The sequence below is a fragment of the Corythoichthys intestinalis genome, chromosome 2 (genome assembly GCF_030265065.1).
Source record: "Corythoichthys intestinalis isolate RoL2023-P3 chromosome 2, ASM3026506v1, whole genome shotgun sequence".
In the NCBI taxonomy this organism is placed as follows: Eukaryota; Metazoa; Chordata; class Actinopteri; order Syngnathiformes; family Syngnathidae; genus Corythoichthys; species Corythoichthys intestinalis.
In genome coordinates this window covers 58,172,317-58,199,993 of record NC_080396.1, presented here as the reverse complement: position 1 = coordinate 58,199,993, position 27,677 = coordinate 58,172,317, and the positions used below count along the sequence as shown (strand labels likewise).

At 39.9% G+C, this 27,677-nt stretch overlaps 1 protein-coding gene across 4 annotated transcripts in view; it reads right to left on the bottom strand.

Moving 5' to 3' along the window:
* LOC130911888 (neural cell adhesion molecule 2-like) overlaps positions 1-27,677 on the bottom strand; it is a 329,503-nt gene that overhangs the window by 160,948 nt on the left and 140,878 nt on the right. The window contains exon 1 of one of the 4 annotated variants that reach the window (XM_057829527.1): positions 25,323-25,586. The exons of the other annotated variants lie outside the window; for them this stretch is intronic. Coding sequence (XP_057685510.1) covers positions 25,323-25,341 — 19 coding nt within the window. The 5' untranslated portion in view covers positions 25,342-25,586. Of the gene's footprint in view, positions 1-25,322; positions 25,587-27,677 lie in introns of those variants that run through there. 4 annotated transcript variants of the gene reach the window in all.

The window sequence follows — 27,677 nt, the reverse complement described above, 5'->3', positions numbered from 1 at the left end:
AAAAGCTGGCAACTTTTGGCCGACTTGGTCACCGCTTCGTGTGGCCATTCGATTCTGAACACATGCATACTGTACTTGTATCGGTGGTTCTTCCATTTTTTTAAAATTTTTTTTATTCAATCGCTGACTGACCTCCAGCCCAGTATTTTCAGCAATCTCCTCCCACAAATTGCTTTCCATTTGGCAATCTTAATAATGTCTTGAAGAGACATTGTAGAAGTTGTCGTACTTACTCTTCATTGATACTCTCGTCGGCTTGGTCCATTTTTGTGTGTAGAAAATTAATGGTTGCAAATGGCGGTGATTTCGTGCTGAACAGGAAACAACAGTCTGAGCGCACCAATCATGGTCCATTTCCACCACGTCACACGCGTTGACGCGACGCGGAGTCAGAAAAAAAAAGAAGGACCCAGAGAGGCTACGGCGCAGTGTCGTAAATCGGGTCTTCCTTGACGGCGCAGATCTGACGCAGAAGCAGAACTTGGCCTATAGAGGGAACATTGCCAGTGACAGATTTTTCAAAGTTAATTCTATAGCTAACTGGAGGAAAAACTTGAGATCAGGTAAAATATTCTGTTTTCTTCTGGTTACAACCCGAAGTGCAGCATTCTGAATGAGCTGCAGATTTTCAGGGTGTCCATGATATAGCCCACTTTCAAGTTCTGAAGAATTTGACCCGTCATTTTGCATCTAGTTGTTTTTACATGTTGTACCGGCGCCGTCGTCTGTCATTTTTCATCTAGTTCTACATATATGTGATATCTACTATAGCCGTATGTGGCCGTATGTTTGTAGCAACTAGCAACTAGGCGTTGTTTGAAGCAGCTGTCGGCCGCAGTCAGGTATTATTGTTTTTTTATCTATCGACATGAGTTGAACATGATACTTACTCTCGGTCTGTTCCTCATTGCATCCAGAAGACTGCGCTGACTGTGTTTTAGGTCTGCTTTATCTGGTATAATTCAATAATCGGAATTTGGATTTTTGTGAATCGTTCTGGAATCTTCCACCGCCGAATCGCGAATAATCTCAGAATCGGAAATTTCGCACGCCTCTAGTGGTGAGTCAGGGATTGGTGAATGTCAGTGATTTTTGTGGAGAAGAATTAGCAGAGCACATGAGACGAGGGAGTCGATCTGGGGGCTAAGTGATTTTAGTTAGAAGTGAGTACAGGCTTTTAGAGTTGTGTTGATTAGCTGAAATGAGACTGGAATAGTAAGTTGATTTGGCTGCATTGATTTGGTCCTTGTATAAAGTGAGTTGAGAACTGTACATTTCTTTGTGTATTGATAGTCCAGTTTTCTTGTACAGACGTTCGAGCTGACGGTTTCGTGACTTAAGCAGGCGGAGAGCAGGGGTGAACCAGGGCGCGGATTGGGTGAAGGAAACAACGGGTTTTTAGGGGGGCGTGGTAGCTCAGGAGTGAGTGGCGATGGGTATTGTAATGGGACACTAAATCAGCAGGTGAACTGGTCGAGGTTGTGGGAGGAAGGTTGTCAATGTCACAAGAAAATGCTTGGGTGTTAATGCTCTTGGTCTTGCGAAATGAAATTGATCTGGGAGGATAATCTTTGAAAAGGGGATCTTGAGAGTAAAAGTAACTAGGGACTGGTCAGAGTAAAGTAATGGGTGGGGCCTGCAATCAGAAGGGGTGGAGCCAGAGCAGCAAACCAAGTCCAAAATGTGTCCTTTGTTGTGAGTGGAAAAGTTGATGCATTGTGGTAAACCGAGGCTATCAAGGCAGGAAATGAAATCTTTTGTGAAGGGATTATTTAGATTGTCAAGATGAATGTTGAAGTCGCCAAGGATGATAATAGTTTGACAGAGGGAAGAAAGATGGATGACGAATTGTGAAAAATCAATCAGAAAATCCTTGTTAGGTTTCGGCGGGCAGTATATAGTGGTAATTGTTGTGGGAGAGCGACCAGGCAAGAGTGAGGCGGAGTATTCTAAAGAAGTGAGAATGGGGCTAGCAGGTACAGGTAGCAACCTCCAGTTATCACGGTAGATGGATGCAATACCGCAACCCTGACCAGAGTTGCATGGTTGACACATGTAGGTGGAGGTGGAGTAGACTGATTCAGTGATTGTCCTTTATGCATGTGTGATACATCATTGGAAAGCTTAAAATCTCAATTTTCTGGGGGAAATTTTTGTTTAACTCGACGGCATTTAAAAAAAAAAGTTTACACAGCAAAACACTAACTGGAGGTGAGAACACGCAAGAGCATAATTAAAGACGCCATAATTTTTACGAGATATTATCGCGTACATAGCTCTTTTCGATCCAAAAACTCCATGTAGCATGTATCACCGAGTGTCAAGACACAGCTGTGAATGGCCACAGCCGGATTTTGGGGGGATTTTACGGGTGAAACATGGTAATATAACAAGGGTGTTAGGGCCTCTGCCCCTCCTTCCTAATTACACGTCAGACGGGTGGAGCGGCCGCAGCTGTGAGCAGTTACAATCAGCCAGCTTTAAAAGACCAGCGAACGCACCATCACGTCGCCAGATCAACTCGTCTAGTCCTGCTGTCAGTTGTATCCCGCCTTACTTACTTTTTTGTCTTCTACTTTCGGCTCACGATTTTTGCTTTTGTCCCAGGACCTGTTTACGCACGCCACTTGTCGGATCTCCACGCCTGATTCCCCCCCGAGCTTTGCCTGCCTGTCGTCGGTCTGGATCTCGCCAGCAACGCTCGAACAATAAACAAAATCATTTGGCTTTCACAGCCTGTCGGTCCCGTTGTCTGCTTTGGGATCCTCTCCCATCCGCGAACCCTAACAAAGGGTCGCAATGCAGAAATCGCAGACATCAAGAAGAGGTCAAGATTTTGTTTTTCATATATTTACCTTTTTAAATGTTTTTTTTCTCCCCAATTTTTCTTTGTTTGGATCGATTATTTATCATCTAAAATATTGGGGAAAATGCGACAGTAACAAAAAAAAATACAATTAAGCGATAGTTATGAGGTAGATATCCATGACTTTTTTACAGCCGCTAATTTTTTCGTTGTGATGTAATTTGTTTAAAAGTTTAAAATATGCGAGTGAATAACTTTTCAAAATCGTTTTTTAAACTAAATATTAGACATCAATTAATGATCCTAAGCTAAAAATGACAGACATTTCGAATAATAAATACAATTACTTACCTTCTTTTTTATGACTAGGTTGAAACAAAACCGGTTGCGCAACGTCTGTAAACGGGGTTTCCAGGGTAAAACGGACAAATTCATAATAGTTCGGGGACTTAATGCGCCATGAATCTGCTATGGCAGCATATAGACATATTGTTCTATCAAACAAAACAGTTCTTTTGGCTTAAAATACAGCAGTTTATTTTAAAGAGGGGTGCAAGAGCAGAAACTGCTTTTTCAGATTTATCTGTGTTTTCCGCCATATATTTTATTAAAATGTAAAGAGATGCATTTGACTTAATGGGAGGCACAAGCATTCATTCTAAACGCATTTGGTCCTGCCAATGCTGCAATGGATCTAAATTGTCACCTCCTAACACAAAGACCCAAAAAACAAGAAGGGACAGCTTCAGAGTTGCCGTTAACAAATGCGCATATGTTGGAGAAAGACAGTGTGAAATGAACGACAATGTTTAATTAACACAAAATCCCTTTTGTCTTTGGGCTCTGACTTGGGCAATTTGTGGGTGTTCAGCTGAAAATCTGGGAAATTACCAATATAATTAAGAGGCCACGGTGAAAATGAGTTGTGGATTCGGGGGCTTTTGCTCTTATCAGCTTCATTTGAGGAAAAGAGAGGAGGTTGCTAAGGACTAAAAACGGGAGGATTGATAGTGTACTCACCTCAAAATGACTGAGACTAAAGGCCAAGTAATAACAGCTCTAATTACACGTCATTGTGCAATATATAAGAAATGGCCTCAGGGTCAATGCATATCGGTGGCTATGTGAGGGGGAAAGGGAAATACTGTATAATTTTCCATATACTTGATTTTCTGCCAATTATACACGCACAATGAAGGTTCGATGATAGAAAGGAAAGATTATGCAGGGAACATTATGTGAGACATACAAAATGATGTGGGCCTTGAGTGTGTAACACAAAAATAGACAGGTCCTATTCAGCTTCCTGGAGCTGTCCATTAAAAGCTGGTCAAACATCTCAAGGTGCCCAGAGGTTTCATTGATGGCTCTGGGAATAGATCCAAGAGAAGTATGACAAATGCAAACAGAAGATTGATGCAAAACTTCAAAGCTGAGTCCCATTTTTTTTCATTTCATCAAGCCATCTTTGAAGTTGTACAATAAAATGCCAGTCCTTCAAGGGAGAGCTAAGACGATGCTAGCTGATGTTAATGTCTGACGGAAATGCAGCTGACTGTGACTGTTAAATTCTAAATGCAGCATGTCAGTTCTGGTACAACGTAAAACTAGAGTGCGTTTGTAGACAATAAGTTATGTATTAATGCAGGTTGAAGGTAATTGACATGCATGCTTAATACAAGGTAATTTCAGAGACATATTTAGCTTTGAACGCTGCACAAAAATCTCAGCAGAAGCACACGTTTATGTACCCCGCACACCACAGGTCTCTGACTCAGATTGATCTGTGTGATCGCCCGAGATAGCCGAAAGTGTCGGTGAATAAGTGCCTGGACAAGCTGTTCTTTTAGGTGCTCGCTGGGCAACAAAAGGCCCACTAATGGATCCAGTTTGTCTCAGTTAGGAACAATAACCCCACACACACATTCTAACCTCTTTCCCCCACACACAGACACAATCGACAAACACTTCTACGTTGTTCTGGTGAGCTACCCTTCGATATCATGGTGTCATCTCACTCAACTACAGTACATAGAGTACACACATGGAGGCTCACTTGTTGGTATGGTTTCATTAAAGAAAGAAAACCGACAATAATAACTGAAATATGACATGTTTTGGGAAAGACTTGATATTCAGGAGATACTATTGTGCCCAAACGAGATTAAAGACCAACTATGCTGCCACAGAACATATCGTAGCGTGCTTCAGTTTTCGCTTTGTTGTCATTTCCTGTGTTCCTTCATTAATTTTTGCGTATATAACCCTACAAACAACCATTCAAGTATTCTGAAATAAAACACATAGCCTAGAGTATGTGCGAGGCTTTACATAATCCACCCGCAGAAAAAAATTATGGGCCGGCTTGTCGAAAAACAACAAAAAAGATGTTAAAGTATGTCTTCACATGAACTATGTCCGTAGTCAAAAAAAGATTTTGAACTACCTGAATTAAAAGAAAAATGCTAAGGTTACATGGAGTTCGAGACCTATCAAATGACCACAGATAGATGAAGGATGTGTACTTTCTGCATACTTACTTGGACTTATGTTTTTTGTCAATTAAATGTCCTAAAACGGCACTTCAACTTCAGAGCTTTTAGGTTGTTGCTCTGGTAGTTGTTTTTCATTTCAATTTCATTTCAATTTTATTCACACACATTCGTTTGTACAAAGTGTACATCACATCATGGTGCTGAGCCAAGATTATGTGTGAGTCAGGTCTCCTTAAGAAGCTACTAAAAGCTTATCGTCAGGAGCCTGCGTACATCAAGATAATAAGAAAAATTATCAGATGAGCAGAAGGGTGAGTTGTAGTATTTTACTATTGTTGTGTATTAAAATCCAATTAATTGCATACTAAAATCCTTTCAAAATAGCTTTTTTGGACACATATTGTTATGCAATCAAAATGGCAATAATCAAGATATTTATTAATGATAATATATAAAAGGGTTATAGTGTTAAGTGTTGATGTTAGACTCTATAGTTCCAGTGTGCACACGTCTGATTTCAGAGAAACAGTAATTCAGCACTCTGTAGGGTTTTTGATTCATTACAGCAGTTCAATCTGACTTTGATTCTTTTTGGTTTGTATTGGGACACAATCAGTTATGTACTAGCTGTATTTTATGTTGTGACCATTCTATATACTGATGTAAAAGTGCAGTATATTATTCAAAAAACCTGTACATGCATCCTTCACACAATGATGTGGGTGTTCTGTTAGCCAGGTTCTATGTTCAGAGGGGATGTTAGTTTTTGAGCTATGTTGCATTATTAAGTAGCACCCGCAAAACCACCCCGATTACAGCAAATGGGACATTTCTGTGCTACACCTCACAAACAGAATCACCAAGCATCACCTCTAGTGCATATCCACTAATTGACAGAAGATGCAGGCTGCTTGTGTTTTTCTTCTGACAGGGCAGAGATGATCAAGGCAATTGTTTTCAGTGTGTTGTGAATTAGGACATGCGCTGAGGAGGAAGACAAACAAACCAATTACATGATTCACTCGTATGCGGTAGTAAACACAACGTAACCTTCAGCACTCTCTTGTGCCCCGTTTTTTTTTTTTTTTTTTTTTTCATTATTGGGCCACATCTGGAAGGAAGTACAAGGTCATCACTTTTACACTGCCTAACTGCATCGCTTTTATTTGTTAATACAACACAGATACTCAAGTATTTCTCCCAAATACAGAAAGCATGGTAAGGCAAGGGAAGGCAAAGGAATTTTTATGTATAGCACAATTAAACACAAGACAATTCAAAGTGCTTTACATCATGTGAAGATCCACCAGCAGAGATAAAATGATTCGTAAAAACATAAAATCAAAAGAAAGTTAAACACAATTGAAACAGGAAATGAAAAAAAGAGAAAAAAAAGCAGAACAAATACCTGCAATTAGTTTAGCTGATGGATAAAAAAATAAAAAAACGTCGTCTCGCCCAACCGGGCGGTATGGTCTCTCCTTTCAAGCATGGGTCCTCTACCAGAGGCCTGGGAGCTTGAGGGTTCCGCGCAGGATCTTAGCTGACCCTAGGATTGCGCTCTTCTGAACATGAAACGTCGGACGTTGTTCCTTGTATCTGTTGGAGCCATGCACCCAGCTTGTGGGTTACTGCCCCTAGTGTCCCGATCACTACTGGTACCACCGTTGCCTTCACTCCCTACATTTTCTCCAACTCTTCCTTCAACCCTTGATATTTCTCCAGCTTTTCGTGTTTTTTTTTTTTTTTAATCCTGATGTTGCTATCGCTCAGGATTGCTACATCTATCACTACCAGTGTTGTTAATAACGGCGTTAGAATATAACGGCGTTATTTTTTTCAGTAGTGAGTAATCTAATTAATTACTTTCTCATCTTGGCAACGCCGTTACCGTTACTGAGGATGGAAAGGCGTGCGTTACTATGCGTTGCTATATTGGTTGAATGACGCGATAAAAGTCTGAGGGAGACGGACTCACCGAGACGACAGAGCAGAGCAGGAGTGGGGAGGAGGCAAAAAAGTTGTGACGCCGAGCAAATGCGTTGCTAGGTGGCTCCAATAATACCTGACTGTAGCCGATAGCCTACAAACTACGCCAACATGATAAGGTAGATATGGTAGACATGGTAGATATCACATATATGTACTGTATATATATAGAACTAGATGCGAAATGACAGACATGGGGGCGTTAGCAACATGTACAGTATAGGAACTAGATGGGTTAGTAAACAGCCCCCATCTTAAAGCAGTAGACTTCTTCGGAAGGCTCTGTTGTAGAGATCCTTCCGAGCAAACCTAAGTAACTTTTATCTAAAATACTCCTAAATCGACAAAATCTTGACTTGAATCTATCTTTAAATGATGAAACAACTTTAAAACTTCCACATGTCAAAAGTAGACAGAAGGGAACTAATGCAATAATGGGAGCAATTTTAACAACTTTTAATGGTTGAGTCAGGGTAAAGGGTAATTTAGGGTAAAGAATTGATCTAGGGCTAATTGTCCCAAAAACCTTTTACACCTCACATAGTGTGACCTAAGTTTTTTTTTTTTTTTTTTTTTTTGGGAGAAAAACAAAACAAAACAAAAAAAACCCATGAAAATTATCACCAGTTACTTTGCCAAGTAACTAATTACTTTTACATACAGGTAACTGACTTACTAACGCAATTACTTTTTGGGAGAAGTAATTTGTAACTATAATTAATTACTTTTTTGATGTAAGATTAACAACACTGATCACTACTGCTGTCTTCTGATGTTTATCCACCACAACTAAGTTAGGCTAGTTGGCCATCACCAGTTTGTCCGTCTGGATCTGGAAGTCCCACAGGATCTTGGCTCAGTTGTTCTTGAACCACCTTTGGAGGTGTTGCACACCTTGACTCTGGGGTCTCCAGTCCGTACTCGGCACAGATGTTCCTGCACACTATGCCTGCTACCTGGTTATGTCGTTCCATTTATGCCTTGCCTGCCGGCATCTTAGGTCCTGCTGTGATGTGCTGGACTGTCTCAGGGGCCTCTTTGCATAGCCTGCACCTGGGGTTCTTTCTAGTGTGGTAGACCCCAGCCTGTATTAATCTTGTGTTTAGGGCCTGTTCTTGTGCTGCCATGATCAGTGCCTCAGTGCTGTCTTTCAGTCCGGCCTTTTCCAGCCACTGGTATGTTTTTCCCATGTTGGCTACCCCCCTCTATTTGTCGGTGGTACATACCATGCAGGGGCTTGTCCTTCCATGATAGCTCCTCAGGGTCCTCCACCTTACTGGGCTTCTGCTGCCTGAGGCATTCACCGAGCAGGTCATCACAGGGGGCCATTTTTATGATGTACTCTTACATACCGTATTTTTCGGATTATAAGTCGCACTAGCCCAAAAATACGCAATGAAGAGGAAAAAAAAAAAAAACAACATATATGTCGCACCGGAATATAAGTCGCATTTTTGGGGGAAATTTACTTGATAAAATCTAACACCTAGAATAGATATGTCATCTTGAAAGGCAATTTAAAATAAAGTACAATAGAGAACAACATGCTGAATAACTGTACAGAATGATAATGTTACATGATGCATGAACAACGAAATGTGAACGTGGCAAGTATGTTAACGTAACGTAACGTAGCTATTAAGTTATTCAGATAACTATAGCATAAAGAACATGCTAACAAGTTTACCAAACCATCAGTGTAACTCCAAAACACCAAAATAACATGTGAAATGCTATTATAAAATGTGTGAATAATTACAGTATATATATATATATATATATATATATATATATATATATACTGTATGTATTACAACAACGTACCCGACTTATATGAGTTTGACTTTACGACACCGGAGTCTCGTCTGCCATTCTGTCTCCAGCCATTTTTTTTTTTTTCTTTAGTCACGTAAACAGTACCTAGTTCTTGCCATGTCAGGATCCTGTCCTCCCCCAGCAGCACCTTCCTGCAGTTCCTGTTGGCATCAGGGTCCCACTTCCTTGTTCAAATGCTGCTGCTTCTCCCCTGGCGCCGACTCCTCTTGCGAGTTCCGATCCGGTTTTTTGAGTTCGGACGGTGGGATTAGTTTAAGAGAGGTAACGCTGGCGACCTGAGCAGCCATGATATCTTCCCTCTCTCGCCTCCCAACTCTTTCCAGAGCGCCCTTTTCTCTCAGCAATGTGACTCACTCACGAGTAAAGCCAGAATATATATACTAGTCCTTCTAAAAAAAATTTGCATATTGTGATAAAGTTCATTATTTTCTGTAATGTACTGATAAACATTAGACTTTCATATTTACAGTAGATTCATTACACACAACTGAAGTAGTTCAAGCCTTTTATTGTTTTAATATTGATGATTTTGTCAAAAAAATAAATAAATAAATAAAATTTTAAAAAAATCCCCAAAAATTAGCATATCATGAAAAGGTACTCTAAAAAAGCTACTAACCTAATCATCTGAATCAACGAATTAACTCAAAACCCCTGCGAAAGATTCCTGAGGCTTTTAAAAACTCCCAGCCTGGTTCATTACTCAAAACCGCAATCATCCGCAAGACTGCCGACCTGACTGCTGTCCAGAAGGTCATCAGTTGCCACGTTTACATGGAGCCAAATATTCCAATTACAATTGGTTTAGATGTTCAAACCGAATAAATGTGTTCCATATAAACACCTCATTCGGAATGAACAGGCCCAAACCGAATGGAATTTCATTCCGATTCACAGGGGTGGAATATTCCTTTTCCCAAACCGATTAGAAGTAAAATTATATCATGTAAACAGGGAAGCGGAATGGTGTCTGGTTGCGTTCTTTCTGCACATGCTCCGTACTGACGTGGTGACGTCACTTGATGACGTAAGTAACGTCACTTGCAACATGACTTCCAAGCACACGCACAGCGCACCTAATTGGAGTCCGGCGGAAAGTTTATATCCATGAATCCCTCCACCAGCCCACACAACTTTTTAAATGAACGGCGTGTCATTCTGAAGTTTTGTTTCCACTCGAAAAGTTAAAACAGCAGCTGATCTGACGATCGATCTCCATGTTTTGCAACGTGACGCTTTGTTTTGATTAATCTGCGCATGTCAGACGGCAGTTGTCAAACGTCCTTTCGGAATAAAGGCAGACACATGTAAACACTGGATCGGAATAGATGAAGTGACATGTAAACAGCTGATCTGAAATTTCCATTCGGAATGATTTGAATCGGTATGAATAAAAGTCAGCATGTAAACGTGGCTAGTGATGCCCTGAAGCAAGAGGCTAAGACACAGAAATAAATCTCTGAGCAAATAGGCTGTTCCCAGAGTGCTGTATCAAGGCACCTCAGTGGGAAGTCTGTGGGAAGGAAAAAGTGTGGCAGGAAACGCTGCACAACCAGAAGAGGTGACCGCACCCTGACAAAGACTGTGGAGAAGCGACGATTCCAGACCTTGGGGGACCTGCAGAAACAGTTGACTGAGTCTGGAGTAGAAATATGTTGGACTGTTGCTCAGTGGTCCAAAGTACTTTTTTCAGATGAAAGCAAATTTTGCATGTCATTTGGAAATCAAGGTGCCAGAGTTTTAAGGAAGACTGGGGAGAAGGAAATGCCAAAATTCCTGAAGTCCAGTGTCAAGTACCCACAGTCAGTGCTGGTCTGGGGTGCCATGTCAGCTGCTGGTGTTGGTCTACTGTGTTTTATTAAGGGCAGCTAGCTATCAGGAGATTTTGGAGCACTTCATGCTTCCATCTGCTGAAAAGCTTGATGGAGATGAAGATTTCAGTTTTCAGCACAACCTGGCACCTTCTCTTAGTGCCAAAACCACTGGTAAATGGCTTACTGATTACGGCATTACTGTGTTCAATTGGTCTACCAACTCTCCTGACCTTAACCCCATAGAGAATCTGTGGGATATTGTGAAGAAGAAGTTGAGAGACACCAGACCCAACACTGTGGATGAGCTTAAGGCCGCTATTGAAGCATCATGGGCCTCCATAACACCTCAGCATTGCCACAGGCTGATTGCCTCCATGCCACGCCACATTGAAGCAGTCATTTCTCCAAAAGGATTCCCAACCAAGTATTGCGTGCATAGCTGATATAATTACTATAATTGAAGGTTGACAATATTAGAAAAAAAAACAACAACACTTTTTTGTATTGGTCGGATGAAATATGCTAATTATATATATTTTACAGCTTGAATAGTCATTGAATATAACGGCATTTAACACAACATACCTCACAGTATATTATTTTTTTACTTTAGCTTATTAATATGATGTATAATAAATGTTTTGGACAGTTATTTTTAGGTTTAGGGGATATTTTGGGGTCCTTAAAGGGTTAATTGGAACTCATGCAGAAATTCGGGTTACATTGTCAGCCTAGGAACAGAACTTATTCGTAACCCGGGGACTACTTGTGTCTCAACTGAGACATTGTAGCTTTCGGGAAAATCAAGCCAGACATTTCGTTCAGGCAGTGGAATAAAATTCAGTTTTGACAGGATGCAAAATACCTGAAATGGGGTGGATTATTATCAATAACTTGAATAGCCTTTAGCTTGTCAGTCTACCGGTAGATTGGCAAAGCCACAGATGCCAATCACATGTCCACAAATGTGGATAGGCCCTCATCCAGAAGATATTTTGAGCTCCTCTATCACTTGTCCACTTGCTGACATTGGATGCATTGCTACGTAGTCATCAGCTGATGGTTAGCTTTATTGCTCAGGTAGCTGCACCTCCTCCTCAACTAAACGGCCAATCAACATCCACTCCCTTGACAGTATTTTTTTTCATGGACATGTACATTAGTCCATGTTGCTGTCATCCACCAACACACTCTGCCCGACTGAGAAAAAAAAAAAAATTAAGGGTGATTTCACACTTGCAGACATAATGCAATCTTTTGACAACATAAAGAATAACAATGACAGTTGTGCATGTTTTACTCATTCAACATGACAGAGTGAATGTCTCCAAGTGGTAGATAGACCGTGCCCGCTTATGCAGATTTCATATGAACAACAATGTTTGACTGACGGAAATGTTTCTGGTATTACAATGAGCCCGGTGAGAATACAGGCGTGCACCAGAACTCTCATTCTACAAGCTGTAATATCAGCAGTGCAGTAACTGAAATCCTGTTATTTTAAATAACAATAGGGAGCGGTCGAGTATGTCCGTGAAGGTCACTGAAGAAACAGCAGCCAGCATTTTAATGGAGCTCCACCACATCCCTACAGGCAGGAGTTCACTGATCCATAAAGTAAGCTACCGCTCTAAATGGAGCTACAGTCATAGACAGTTATCTTAGCTTGGCTTAACCCTTTAGAGGGCACTAATACTTGACTTGAGCCTGTCCAAGCTAACTAGGTGAGGTGGGGTACGCCTGCATTGCAGATTGGCATTAGAGATACAGTATAACAGGATTGAGCCTCTGCAAAATGAAGTAGAGCAGGAAATGTTATGGGAAAAAAAGTGAGTTTCCAAATGGTAGTCTAAACTACAAAAAAGTTTTTTGTAGTTTAGTAGACACACACAGGCATTACATCAAAAACACAACCTGACTACATTGGTACATTGGCTTCCACAGTGGGCTGCCAAATTCCGAGAACTTTGCGCTGACATTAAAATCCAGTTACACTACGTATTACGTTGGTAGGTCCTTACACTACGTATTACGCTGGTACGGACCTACCTTAACCACAAAAATAGACCCTGGGGGTTTGTAATTTGGTGGACACGTGGTGGGAGGTGCATTTGAAAGATGGCAGTTAGTGCTGTTGATCACCATCCATGGACAATAAAAGCTGCGCCTGGCATCCTCTTTAAAGGTGCTACCTTCACATGTCACATGGAGACATCTTCGAATGGAATAGTAGACAGCGATCTATACATGATGACTATGAGCACTGTCATGAAAATAGAATATTTTCTCCAATATTTTAAATCTAAAAACATAAAATTCATTAATTTTCTTTTTAATTGTTAAACAAGGTCCTTTCTGCTTGAATGCACATGGTCAAAACATTGTATTTCCCTTTAAACTAAAAAAAAACAAAAAAAAAAAAAAACGAATAAGAATAATCTGCTTCAAATGCAATCGACTAAAACATGCTAAATAAATGAAAACTAATCCGAAAAACTGCATCTATACTTAAAGTTGTATTACAAACATGCCAGAGCTTAAGAAAGGATGGGAAAATATGCCCATTGTACAGTAATCCTAAATGTGGGCTCTGACATTGCAACTACCAGCATCCGTGGGTGTAAAGGAACAAGCGAACACAGGACAATGCTTGTAATCCTGTTAAAGGATTAAAGGCTCGGGCTCGCACACGTGCAAACACACAAAGTACGTGCACGATTTCTAAGGCAACATTGCTCTAACTTGTTCATTAGCACGGACATAGACCAACACATTTCAATCGCTATGAAGATAAATTCAATGTAGCGGACAACATTCTGGTGCCATAGGATAATGTTACAAGCATCACACAGAGACAAGGATACAAAGACACATACAGACGCACACACAGGAGCACTAAATCAGTCTGAGGCTCCAGGCAATGCACTTGACTTGTAGACATCTCATTCAATTTGCACCACAAACAAAAAGATAACACATAAATTACAGATGTTTTTCTTCTCAAACAACAAATCTACCAGCAGAAGCACAACCCACTGGGAGAATCATTCCTGCGTTGCGGTCAGATAACCGTCACAACACTATAAATTATCATTTGGCTGGTTATATTCCTTAATACTCACACAGCTTCTTTCCTGTGGTGCTAATGATCAAAACCTGTGAGCTTGGACTGCCTAAGGCACCCCAAAATGAACCTTCTGAATGCTCTGCAGTCCCGCTCAAATGAAAGAAGTGTTTCACCGTGTGGGCTGTGACATTGCCAGGGGCAGTGCTTCTGAAACCCTCACTTGAACTACGACTACCATCAACAGTCGGCTCGTGCTTTACAGTTTCCCTGTTTTTCAAAGCTGTTTAGATCAGTTGGTCATGTTGTACCTCCAAGCGATGCAATTTTTTTTTTAGGTTAACAGACATCACATCCTCATGGTTGGAGTTGATTGTCACTTATTTATGATCAGAGTCTGCAGTTGTATTCAAAGATAGAAGCAACTAATTGAATTAAAGGCCAAATTGTTTTTGCAAGATACTCGATTTGAAGTATTTGAAAGTTTTGACTAGCCCGTCAAGGTCATTTAATTTCATTATTATCATTATTATTTTTTTAATAATTGCTGAACACCTTTGTTGTTTCTGAATCTTAACTCATCTTTTTTCAGCAAATTCCTGTTTTTGTGGCCACTTCTAACAACACACTCTAAAATTAAGAATCAAAAGAGTGGAAACTGCTATAGCGTTAAAGGATCAATCATTCTGCCTCCCTATAATTTTAGACCACTCGGGTGCATCTCAAGGAGTTGGGTCTTCACAAAACCTCAGAAAACTTACTATAATTTTGTTATTTTTATATTCTCATTGCACCAAGGTGCAATGTGCAATCTTGACTTACAAACTGTAAGTGTAAGGACTTCAGCACTGTAAATGTAATATCATTATGTAGATCTTCATAACTAAAAAAAAACTCAGCACTCCAAAATAGTGGAAACAAACTAAAACAACATACCGGAATAATAATCACTGCTGTTTTCCATAATACATAAATTAGTTAGAAAATGTTTAAATTTAGTTGTGTTGTCACATTTTACTAAAACTAGCAATTTAGTCAAACAAAGGCTGTCTTACCTAATGATGAATGTCCCCATTGGCCAAAAGCAGATGTGGCCATCCGGTGAGCATGGCAGAAAAAAAGAGCAAAATTGCACATTAGTTTGGAATACAGTAAATTGTATTTTAATGACAATGGCTGTTGATTGGGAAAATGGATACAGCATTAACACTGACAAGTTTAATCTTAGGGAGCAGCTTGCAGGTGGCTGTCAAGTAATTGCAAGAGTGCTAGTTGGAACCCCAGTCATAACTATAACATACTACTTACTCGTCATTCTAAAAGAAACTTGTCACTAATACAGGAATAGAACATTACTCTTATCATGAGTTAAAACAACTGTGATGAAAAAAAAAAAAAAAGTCATAATATAGCAATATTCTTCTCCTACAATAACATTTGTTGCTTTCATGGTAAATCCGTGGAGGTAACAGTGAAATGAACATTTTTGGTATACCAAGGGGCTGCAAAAATGTTCATGCCACATATATGCTTGTTTCTCATTTGATGATGAAAAATGGCCTTCCAGAGGGATAAACCACATGTTCTAAATAAAGTTTAGGTTGGAGTTGCTGGCATCACCATTGACTTTACTATGATGAAATTTAGCTCTGATCGATTTACTGTTAAATTAATAATTTTATGGCAGTATACGTCAACTGAGTAGTGCAATTGTTAGACCGAAAAGCGATTATAGATTAGTATAGAAGTATTTGACAAAAATGAATGGAAATATGGACTTAAAATGTTGCAAAAAAGTGGCCTAATCAGGATTCAAGTACCTTTTATACACATATTCAAATATATTACCCTCATCATGTCTCATCATATCTTCCCAAAAATACTGAATGTTTCCTTTTTTTTTTTTCTTTAATGTCCATTATTTTACTAAGTCAAACTTGAGTCGTCTCCAAATGACAATGCATTTCTTCCCAATAACCTTCACAACCTGACTTGGGCAAATATTATTGAACCTGTTTCATCTAAATTGACATTGTAATGAATAGGAAATAAAATGAAAAAAAAAAAAAAAAAAATTTTAAAGTTCACAGCCGGGCGATATTTTTATCTGTAGACAAACGCGCTGGCCCTCAACGGTTTCCATACGCTTTTGCGTACCGATGGCTGACCACTGTATTTGCGGCAGACACGAGAAAATAACTTCTCAAAATGTCGAAGAGGCAGGCCACACTGAGTAATTACTTCCGTGTTCCCCCACCCCCGTAAAAAGACAGACAGACGACAGAGACGTCACCGGAGCTACCGAAAAAACAGGACTTTTGCTGAAAAGTGGCTACAGTAGGTACAATGGCTAGAAGCAAATGATGCTCGCACCGAAATGCGTTACAAAATGTGCCATGAGAATCCCAATGTCGCCGATAAGAGCAGCGCATTTTATGTGGGGTCAAAGAATTTCAGCCATCCAAACTTTGAAAAGCATGAAAAAAACAGAGAGCATGTGGCAATTAAGCAAACTATCGATGTCAGACAAGTGGCGGAATAGGGCGGAATAAAGGTAATGAACAGTGACATGCACTGACAAACGTGTTTTTGCTCGCATTTTACAAAGCTAAACATGCACGTTCAATGAGGTCTTATGAGGAGGACATCCCACTTTTAAAAAGGCTTGGAGTTAATGTGGGAGTCGCATAATGCCCTTTATTTGGAATTGGTGCTTTTATGTTTATTTCTTTACATTTCACTTCAAAGTAATGGCAATTTTGTTGTGCCAGTTGATGTTAATCAAGCATTAATTGTTAATATAATTAATTAAAGTTAATTGGCTCTAAGTAAAGCTTGTCATAAATCTATCGCATCAGGCGGGTCGGCTCTCAAGCTCAATGAGGACCAAGTCACATCTCCAGGTCCTCCTCTGAGAACCTGGGCAAAAATATTATGTGCACCCGTCTATAGCAGTCTTGCATTGTGTTAGTACTTGCGTCAAAATGAATTTGTCGGCTAGCAGTAAAGATGCAAGCTGATTTGCCATCAATCCAAAGTGCTCAGCTCAGATGACATTATTTTAGCCAGACAGACACGGTGTGGACAAACGTTGACTGTCGTGGCTGAGGTCTTCAGGTAAGAGGTGCCAATCGCCTTGTCTACGGCGACTTATTCACGGACTACTGATCTGGAATTTTGGATGCTTCGTGACACAGAAAGTGTGCCATGTCAGAATTTCTTTTTGTCAAGGGACATATTGTGACAAGTTCTACAGTACGTGCTCCTATAATTTGTTGCTGAATGTTGACCGACAGTTTAACTTCTTAACTGGCTTGTGCTCTCTCTCTCTCTCTCTCTCTCTCTCTCTCTCTCTCTCTCTCTCTCTCTCTCTCTCTCTCTCTCTCTCTCTCTCTCTCTCTCTCTCTCTCTCTCTCTCTCTCTCTCTCTCTCTCTCTCTCTCTCTCTCTCTCTCTCTCTCTCTCTCTCTCTCTCTCTCTCTCTCTCTCTCTCTCTGTGTGTATACTGTACTGTAGGTGAAGACTGGGCGACAATATAAACAGCAAATCTTATTATAACTTTCTGTTTGTAGTTAATGTGATAATGTTAAACAGGTGTTGACAAATTGGTTACCTTATATCATGTTTAGAGGATGGATAGCCCTACAACCCCCCCAACCTCAGGAACAAGTCAAAAGTGCCATTCTTTTCCCTGAGCAGAGGAACACTTTTTGATACAAAGTTGCTCAATCAGTTGCCTGATTGACAGCTTGACCCGCCTCACAACAACGTCTTTTCTTTAAGCCAGTACACGATGTTTAGGCAGGCTCGATCGTTCCAAGACACACTACAACTTCAAAACACCATAGCCACTTTCAAACATAACATACAGCACCATTACCAGATGACTATGTCTGAAAGCCACAATCCGGGTAGATTGCAGCTTTCAGACATAGTGAAATTTACCTCTATTCAACCGGCTCATCCACGTTCAGACTAGAGGTGTGTCCTCACATATGCAGCATATGACTAAGGCATGACATTACGAAATAAATACTGTTCACTTATTTTAGATTATGATGAAAAAAATAAAGATATGTAATTTATTGCACTGTTCTGACCAATTCAACAACATGGCCGCAAACATGTTTATACAAAAATTACCAAAAAACAAAGAAAACCTATGAACACACTTTACTCAGCCACAGTCTCGCACCTTCCCAATGACAAGTACAAAACCACAGCATGTGGATTGGTGATAAATTCTTTGTTTACTGCTTGTCAAATGTTGTTTTTTTCTAACGGTAAAGAAAAATTAGGAAATGTAGTGTAGTAACATCAACCTGTTTGACCTCAAGTCATACATTACCTGCTGCATTCAGACATATTGTGATCCGGTAATGTACCTGACTAGTGTCTAGGTCTTCAGTTTTTTAAAGTTATGGCTAATGTCCGTGTCAACAGCGCTGGCAAATTTCGTTTATACAGCGCGTAATGGGTAAAGTCGGAACTTTAAATATTGGGGTGTTTTTCAGTGGACCCATACCCGTGCCTAGGCTGGGGGATGAAGGTTTCAGCAGAGTGATGATGCTCAACAAATGGCTCAAAGCTACATGCGCTGGAAAATCAGTGAACTTCATTGACAATTTCAACATATTTTCAGGGCGCAGGCATCTCTTTAAGAACGATGGCCTTCACCTAAATAAGTCAGGAGTGCGGTTACTAAGCAGCAGCATGTTTTATCTCTTGAGGCACAGACAGTCTGCTTATCTCGAGGACAGGAGGCAAGCTGTCCCAAAACATCTGATAAACATGGAGGCTGGGATGAGTGCTGACTCAGACAGTGAGCACGCAGGATCAACGTCTCCTCCAAAAATGGAGCCTACAGTTGCTGAAGTGGAAGTGACTCAGCCAGCCCTAGCAGGCTGTGACCAACCCTCTTCTGCTGAGGCTCCATTGCCTCAATGGGAGGAGACCCTGGTAGCAGGTGATCGACCCCTTTCAGACGAGACCCAAGAAGTGGCTCCATCAGCTCAACAGGAGGAGAACCACCCGACCGTGCAATCCTCTGCTGACGAGGCCCCATCCAGCCCCAAATCCTCACACTCCAAGACGCCCACCATGCTGCCGACTCAGTCAGGCTAAGGCACCATCAAGGCCTAAATCCCCACAGTCCCAGAAGCCACCCCGCCGACGACTTAGTTTGGATGGAATAATGAGTCGACCTGGTCGGGACTCCATGGATCTTGATACAATAAATAGCAAGGTTAACCAGTCTCTTGATCTCCTCAAGCTCATGTCTTCGCTTCCACCCTGTACCTGTCTCACCCGACAGGTGCCAGGGGAAGATGGCTACAAACCAACCAGCCTCCCCTGGAATTCTCTCGGGTCAAAGCCAAAGCACTACAACTCAGGAACTACAGGGTATTATCCTTCTATCGAGGAAGCCATGTTTGTGACACCAATATGATACGCACCGGGTCCAGGCTGTGACAACATTACAAAGACTGTTCCGTCCCAGCAAAAGTCGGGGCCCAATGGAGTACAGTCTGTATGCTCAACAATCCCAGTGGTGATAAACAACAACAAAAAAAGGACTAGATTGGTGAGAAATAAAAAAACTTTCAATCAACTCTGCCAACCTGTTAAGCATAGTATGTCATTCCCAAAACTCACCAGTGAATCCAGTCTGGGATCTGCATTTAGCTCTGCTAAATATCAGACCTTTAGCTGGCAAATCTTTCTTAATTAATGATTTTATCAGCAAACATAACCTTGACATGATGTTCCTAACAGAAACTTGGTTAGATCAAGATAATAGCACGACAGTTCTGATTGAGTTAACCCCCACAAACTTCAATTTCTTTAGTGCGCCAAGAACCCATAAGAAAGGAGGTGGGGTTGCCGGTCTGATCAGGGACAGTTTTCAATGCACGAATATTTCATGTGGTCAGTTTGATTCCTTTGAATAAATTGTTATTCAGCTAAAAAGCCCTTACAGAGCTGCCTTAGTAACAATTTACAGACCACCAAAGTATAACACAATGTTTTTTGATGAGTTTACCAAAATACTGTCTTCTGTCTGCATGGACTTTGATTGTGTAGTTTTAGTAGGTGACTTTAACGTTCATGTTGATAATCCTGAAGAAGGATGTGCTAGAGAGCTTTTAAATATTTTGGATGCATTTGGTTTATCTCAGCATGTCACAGTTCCAACACATAACAAAGAGCACATACTGGACTTAATAATATCCAAAGGTCTTAACATCTCTGAGGTTACAGTGAATGATGTTGCTCTTTCTGATCACTACTGCATTATGTTTAAAATGACCACCCCTGTCCATCCTCTGAAAAGGGAAACAGAGGAGATTAGGACGCGTTACATAAGTGATAACACTTGTGCATTATTCACACAGGCCTATGCCTCACCATTAACCCCTATACCAGCTCCAGTGGAAGAACTTGTAAATAGTTTCAATTCCAGCGTGATGACTGTAATTGACACTATTGCCCCGATTAAGACAAAAACTTTGTCAAGAAAGAAGAGGTCACCCTGGAGAAATGCCACACTAGCTTTAAAACAAAAGCAAGATTGGAGACGAGCAGAACGCAGATGGCGAAAAAACAAACTCCTAGTTTTTTATGATATCTACAAAGAGAGTCTTCGCAAATACAACCAGGAACTGAAAAATGCTAGACAGTCATATTTTTCAGAGATTAGTAGAAACACCAACAATACTCGCACACTATTTTCTGTTGTTGACAAACTGACAAACCCACAAGCATCAATACCTCAGGAATTGGCATCTGAGGTGTCCTGTAATGATTTCGCAGTATTCTTTACACACAAAGTTCTAAAGATTAGACGGACTGTGTGCAACTCCAGATTAACAATTGTTACACTAAATGCCTCCCAAAATGTCCCGCACATCAATCTTAGACAGTTTAGCCTCTTGGACTATGCCACTTTAATAGAAATTGTTTCAAAATTAAAGCCCACAACATGCTGCCTTGACATCATTCCTTCAAACTTTTTCAAAACTGGTTTTCATTGCATAGCCCCAGACATACTTCAGATAATAAATACTTCTCTCCAAACAAGAGAGTTTCCACAGACTTTAAAAATTGCATCCTAAAATCCTAAAAAAAAAACCCTAATCTGGATGCCTCAACCATTAGTAATTACAGGCCAATATCAAATCTGACATTCCTGGGGAAAATTATCGAAAGGGTTGTGTTCGAACAGATCCAGACTTTTATGATGCAAAACAATCTTTTTAACTCATTTCAGTCTGGATTTTGGCCACAACACAGCACCGAGACCGTGCTTATCAAAGTCCTCAATGATATTCGTCGGAATACCGATGCAGGCAAATCATCTGTTCTGTTACAATTGGATCACAGCGCCGCATTCGACACAGTTGATCACAACATACTACTCAGCAGATTGGAACAGTGGGTAGGGCTTACTGACACTATTCTTCAGTGGTTCACATCCTATTTACATGATAGGGATTTCTTTATGTCAATTGGTAACCATCAGTCAGAACGAACCAAATTCACTTGTGGAGTCCCTCAAGGGTCAATTCTTGGACCACTCTTATTTAACATCTATATGCTTCCCTTAGCTCAGATAATGGAAAAGTATGACATCTCCTATCACGCCTATGCAGATGACACACAACTGTACATTTCTGCGTCCCCACATGATTATAGTCCCTTAGTCTCCCTGAGGAAATGCATTCATCAAATCAATGAATGGATGTGCCAGAATTTTCTCCAGTTAAATGTGGAGAAGACAGAGGTGATCATTTTTGGGCCAAAAAAGGAAAGGTCATAGATAAGCAGGCAACTTAGCACAATGTCACTTACAGCTACAAATCAAGTCAGAAACCTTGGCGTAATTATTGACTCAGACCTAAAATTTGATAGCCATCGAAAGTCCGTCACTAAATCTGCTTATTACCACCTAAAAAATATGACCAGAATTAAGGGGCTTCTGACTCAACAAGACATGGAAAAACTTATGCATGCATTCATTTTCAGCAGATTGGACTACTGCAACGGTATATTTACGGGTCTTGATAAAAAAATCAGTCAAGAAGCTGCAGCTAGTACAGAATGCTGCAGCCAGATACAACAAATACAAGGAAGCTGGACCACATTACACCGGTTTTGAAATCGCTACACTGGCTTCCAGTGAGTCAAAGGATAGACTATAAAATACTACTGCTCGTCTACAAAACACTTAATGGCCTTGGACCAAAATACATGCTTGATTTGTTAGATTCCTATGAGACATCTAGACCCCTAAGATCGTCTGGAACCAGTCTCCTGCATGTTCCAAGAACAAGAACCAAGCAGGATGAGGCGGCATTTAGTTATTATGCTCCTCACCTCTGGAACAAGTTACCTGAATGTCTGAAGTATGCTCAAACTGTTAGTCTTTTAAATCAGGGCTATAAACGTATTTCAGTCTACTTGCTTTCTATTCCTCTTGTGCTTATCTCCTTTGCTGATTTCAATTGTTATTAGTAGTAGTGGTTTTTGTTTTATTTTTATTTATTTATATTTATTCTATTTGTGGTTAAATGTGATTTTTATGTATAATTTTATTTCCGATTTTGATTGTCTTGATTTTTACGTTGTATTGATTTAAATGTGATTTTTATGATCTTCATGTGATGTAAAGCACTTTGAATTGCCTTGTGTTGAATTGTGCTATATAAATGAATTTGCCTTGCCTTGCCTAAATAATGGTACATTACATACGTCAGAATATGTCTGAAAAGGTCTTGTAAATTGACAATGTGACTGTCAGAATGACCCCCAAAAATGATGTAGTTTGAGCAGCGCTGCTTTAATTTATGAGTGACATGATTTGGAATTATTTTCTAATTTGATACAAAACTATATCTCGGACACATTTTGCGGCAGTGACCTCAATACCTCATGTCATAATGAGCCGCGGTAAGGCAGATAGGTATGATTATTTGAATCTTAAGTTTTGATCAACAAGTATGCCGTCCAACACTTTTTTTTTTTGTTTGTTTGTTTAAAAAGCCTTACAAAGCTGATTAAGTTTCAGTAACAAAATTGACAAACACATTAAAATTAATTCTGTTTATTAACTACTTTTGATCGTCTGTGTATACATGTCTTTTTGTCCAATTTAATCATTGAGTAGCAGTATGTTTTATTTTGAGTAAAATACTACAGAGGTCTGTTTTTATTATTTAAAAAAATCAAATAATATCATAACGTTGGTATTTCCATTTATTTCAGTGGAGACAGTTTTTTTTTGAGCTGCAAGTGCTGTGAGTCGACGAACTACTGTAAACGGTCGGGTTAATCATGGGCCACTGTGAGCAGCCAATCAAAGAACTGGGCCACCACGCACCAGAGGCTGCATGCTGAAGCTCTGAGATGTAATGCCTGGTCTTAAAAGTAATCCAACCGCATAGAGAATCTTTTCCAGTGGCCAACACCATTATTGGTGGTCTAGCCTGCCTGTTTTCAGACATAAATAGACATCAAGTTCTCAATAGGGAGAGCCAAAGATATTTGTTCAGCAGAGCCTCTGGAATCAATGAAATTTTTTGTTCATTTTATTGAATCTTTTTTTTTAATAAACACAGATTAGCTTCCTGTCTGTTCAAGAAAGCATATAACGAGCCAACATAGCTCTCTCTCTTTCTTTTCTGAGATCATCAGTACTCCACTGCGCTCTCTGCAGAGCATCTACCAACGCAGAGTCCTCAGGAGGGCTGCCTCCATTCCAAAGACCCCACCCACCCCCAGCATGGACTGTTCACACTTCTCCCTTCAGGTCTGCGTGACAGAAGTGTGAAATGCAGAACGTCCAGATTTAAGAACACCTTCTTTCCCTCAGTCATCAGACTCCTTAACAGTATAAAAGAATCTCAGCCATAGACTACTTTTGTCAATTTTGTACATTCCTCTTTTTTATTATTTGCAATATTGCACATTATTCTACATATTGTCTTCTTTTTATTTGTTGGATTGTTGCCTTTTTATAATTAGTGCTCGACATTCATTGCAGATAACAAAGGAAGTATTTCATTGTACAAGAAAACATGATTTTTTTTTCTGCACATGTGACAATAAACTATAACTTGATTTGATTCAGAATTTGTGTGTTTTTCGGCAAAGTGGGCAACTCCACTAACAGTCAAGTGGGCACGGAGGCCAGTTCGATTGGGAAGAGTTATTAGCTGCAATGCTAATGATCTCAGAGGCGGAGACATGTTTATTTGCCCAAAGCCCCTCGAGTCCGTGTAAAACCTCTCCACTTCTTGGTCGAAATTAAAAGCAACACCTGGGCGTTTTACAACATTTATTGCGGCATTTTACTGGGCTGTATATTTCTTGCATCGAGCCCTCAGCCAAGACATACCAAGTAAGTTGGATCTCCTGTGAGTGTTTACAAAAATAAAAGAAGTTATGCCGTGGAATTTTAAAATGACATTATTCTATACTAACTTCATTTAGACCGGAATTCAAATATGTAAATCATTGTGCGTTACAAGCCAGCAGTATTCACCTACAAATGTTTGATCAGTTTGATAACATTATATCAAAAGACATTTGCATATTTGGTCATTGGGGGAATGTTGCAAGGATCTTTCCAAAATATGCCCCACCACTAATGAAAAAAGTGCAAGCGCAAAAATGTAGGTACCGCCACCTGTGACAGCTCCAATTTAATGCACGCACTAAGCCCCCCCCCAACCCAAATGCGGCACACACTAATCTTTAGTGGACACCTTCTTGTGTGAGTTCATTTGGAGGCAAAAGTACCAAAATACGGACCTTTTCGTGCAAATTATTAATAACATATCCAAATTTCACCCACTTCAATATAAAAACTAAAAGTACAAGTATCATATCCTCTTTTTTTAAAACCTTTTTAGGTGACGGGGGTTCACTTTTTGGCAGGGCTTATCTGGAAAAGATCCTGTTGCGATTGTCAAATGTATTATATTTGAAGGTTAGAGAAAGTTTCTGGAAGTTGTGTAAAGGAGAACTGGCCACTCGAGTGTGAAGGCCAATTGTTCTGCAGTAATAAGATTGGACAAGAAACATGTCAGCAGGTTGACTTAAGGAAAAAAATCATGCACGTTAGAGGAAGCCAACACATTGTAGGGGTGCCAGAGTGAAACTGGAGCAAGGCAGAAAAAGATAATTCTGGAGAGTAAATTAAACAAAAGAGGTGATTGGGACAAGATAGTGTAACATGGAAACAAGCCAATGAATACCATTCCCCCGATCTTACTAACCTTTTTCTTTTTCCCAGAGACAACCAAACTGAATACTCACATTGCAGATCACAATCCATTTCATCCTCCTCTTGTCTCCCACTTTTCTTCTTTTCATTCCCTGCCCCAATTAGATGTCAACACAGAAGCAGCTTTGTGACATCTCATTAGTGACCTTGGTTGTTTTAGAGACTTTCTCAGCCACGTTCAACCACACCTATGTGTTTTTATCCACGTGCCTGTAAATCATGTGCCTGGAGCTATCAATCACAATTTAAGGCTTGGCATAAACTGAGTGAATGAAGCCTTTTCTCTGCCAATTAAGGTCTTCTGATTCACTTTTGAAAGAGGGCAGACACTGCAGGGCAGGGTGAGCTCTGATTGGCAGATGTGGGACAGTTGTAGTTTTAGAACAAACAAATGGAGTTCTCAAGAGGAATTTCACAGGGTTCTCAACCATCACGCAATGAACATGTTTTTCATGCATTTCAGCTCATTCTCACAATCTACGCCACCTGAAAATTTTAACTCAAAATTTTTACAAGGTAAAAATAAAACTATGTTGTCTGATTATAAAACCGTTCTATATTTATTAGGTGCACAAATAGCACTAGGTGCGACCGCTGACTAGAGTGTGTGCACCTCCTTCCGGTCTAAAGCGCTGGTAATTTGACAGCGAGAGAAAATTTTGAAGAATCAGTCTTTTAAGCATTAAAAATAGTCCATATTCTCTCCTTTGAAGATCTTGACACAAGTCATGCCTACATCTTCAATTACAAATCTATATTATGTGATGCAGTTTTGCTTCGAGGACATTTTTTTATGCAGTCACCCAAAATAACTTACCAATATGTGGCCATAGAATACCAAGCATTTTACAACCATCTCTGATCTTCAATCATCGACAGAAACAAGCTCAGATTATATGGGCAGCAAGTTCCAGTTATTACATTTTTGATTAATTAATTTCACTATGCATTTATAACTGTTACTGAAGTTGCAACTATACTCTCTTGTACTAAGAATAGTATTTTAATTTGACCATCTGTTCAAAATTTGTACAGTATTTTAAATGCTTGTCATTGTCAACTTGGTGGTAACTAAAATTAATTACATTTTCAAACTGTAATGTCATCTCCGAATATTTTACGGCTGTGTCACAAGGAAATTAGACTTCAAACTTAAGTCTAAATCGAGTGAGGCTTCATTTAAATCAGGTTCCCCGTGGAGTACAACATTGACGGCGTGCGAGCAGTGGATCAGATGAGGAGAGTGTGTCAACATGCTCGATAGCTGTGTAGTACATCCATGGAGACAAGTTAAACATGCTAATACATATCAGAAGTCATCAGCCAGATGTCTGTGTCAGTACCAACTCATTATTAATAACCGCGGCTCGTATTTTCTACAGGTCGCAAACATTTGACTGCATTGAGACTTTGAAGTGTTGACTGGAACCCTTCGCTCAATTAACATTAGTTAATTTATTCACTCCACAACTGCGGCAACAATGATGAAATGCTTTTGTTTGTGTATTATATTGAAAAATATTAAGTTATAAGTTTGTTTTAATCAAGGCTCTGAGCCACTTGATTCCTGACACCTGAATACAGATGTCAGGAAGCTCCCACATCCCAAAATTATGCAAGGGAGATTAATTTGCTTCGAATTGTCCAGAGATGTCAATATACGACTGAATGGTTGTTTGTCTCTTTGTGCCCTGTTTATTTGAATTAATTGGAACTGTAGGTTTGTTGAAACTTTGGTTCCGAAATACCTGACAGCTGTGATGTTGCGATTCGCCTGATCAATTGTGATAACATTGAAAATTGTGCTGAAGTCATGAGCTATCATTTACATGCACCCATTATTTTTCTAGACATGATAACATCACAACCAGTAAAATACAAATATAGCAAGTAGAAAAGGTCATTAATTTTGCAATTTTATACGGAATAGCGGATAAAACAAAAGTGTGAACAAAGCCTATTACATTGTGGCTGCTGTGTGCCAACCAGCCTTCCATGCAGCAACAATCCGCCCATTTTCTATGGTACTTAACCTCAATAAGGCTACAGTTAAAGCCAGCTAATTTTTCGTGTGTGGCGTGGTGCAAAAAGGAAAGAGCAAATTTTACCAAAAAAAACAACAAAAACAAAAATTACATGTATATATTTATATACATATATATATACTATATATGTATATTGCGGAAAACAGGGACAAGCCTGAAAAAGCAGTTTCTGCTCTTGCACTCCTCCTTAAAAGAAATTGCTGTATTTTAAGCCAAAACAAGTGTTGTGTTTGATAGAACAATATGTCTATATGCAACTACAGCAGATTCATGGCGTATTAGGCCCCCGAACTATTTTTAATTTGTCCGTTTTACCCTGGAAACCCCCATTTACAGACGTCG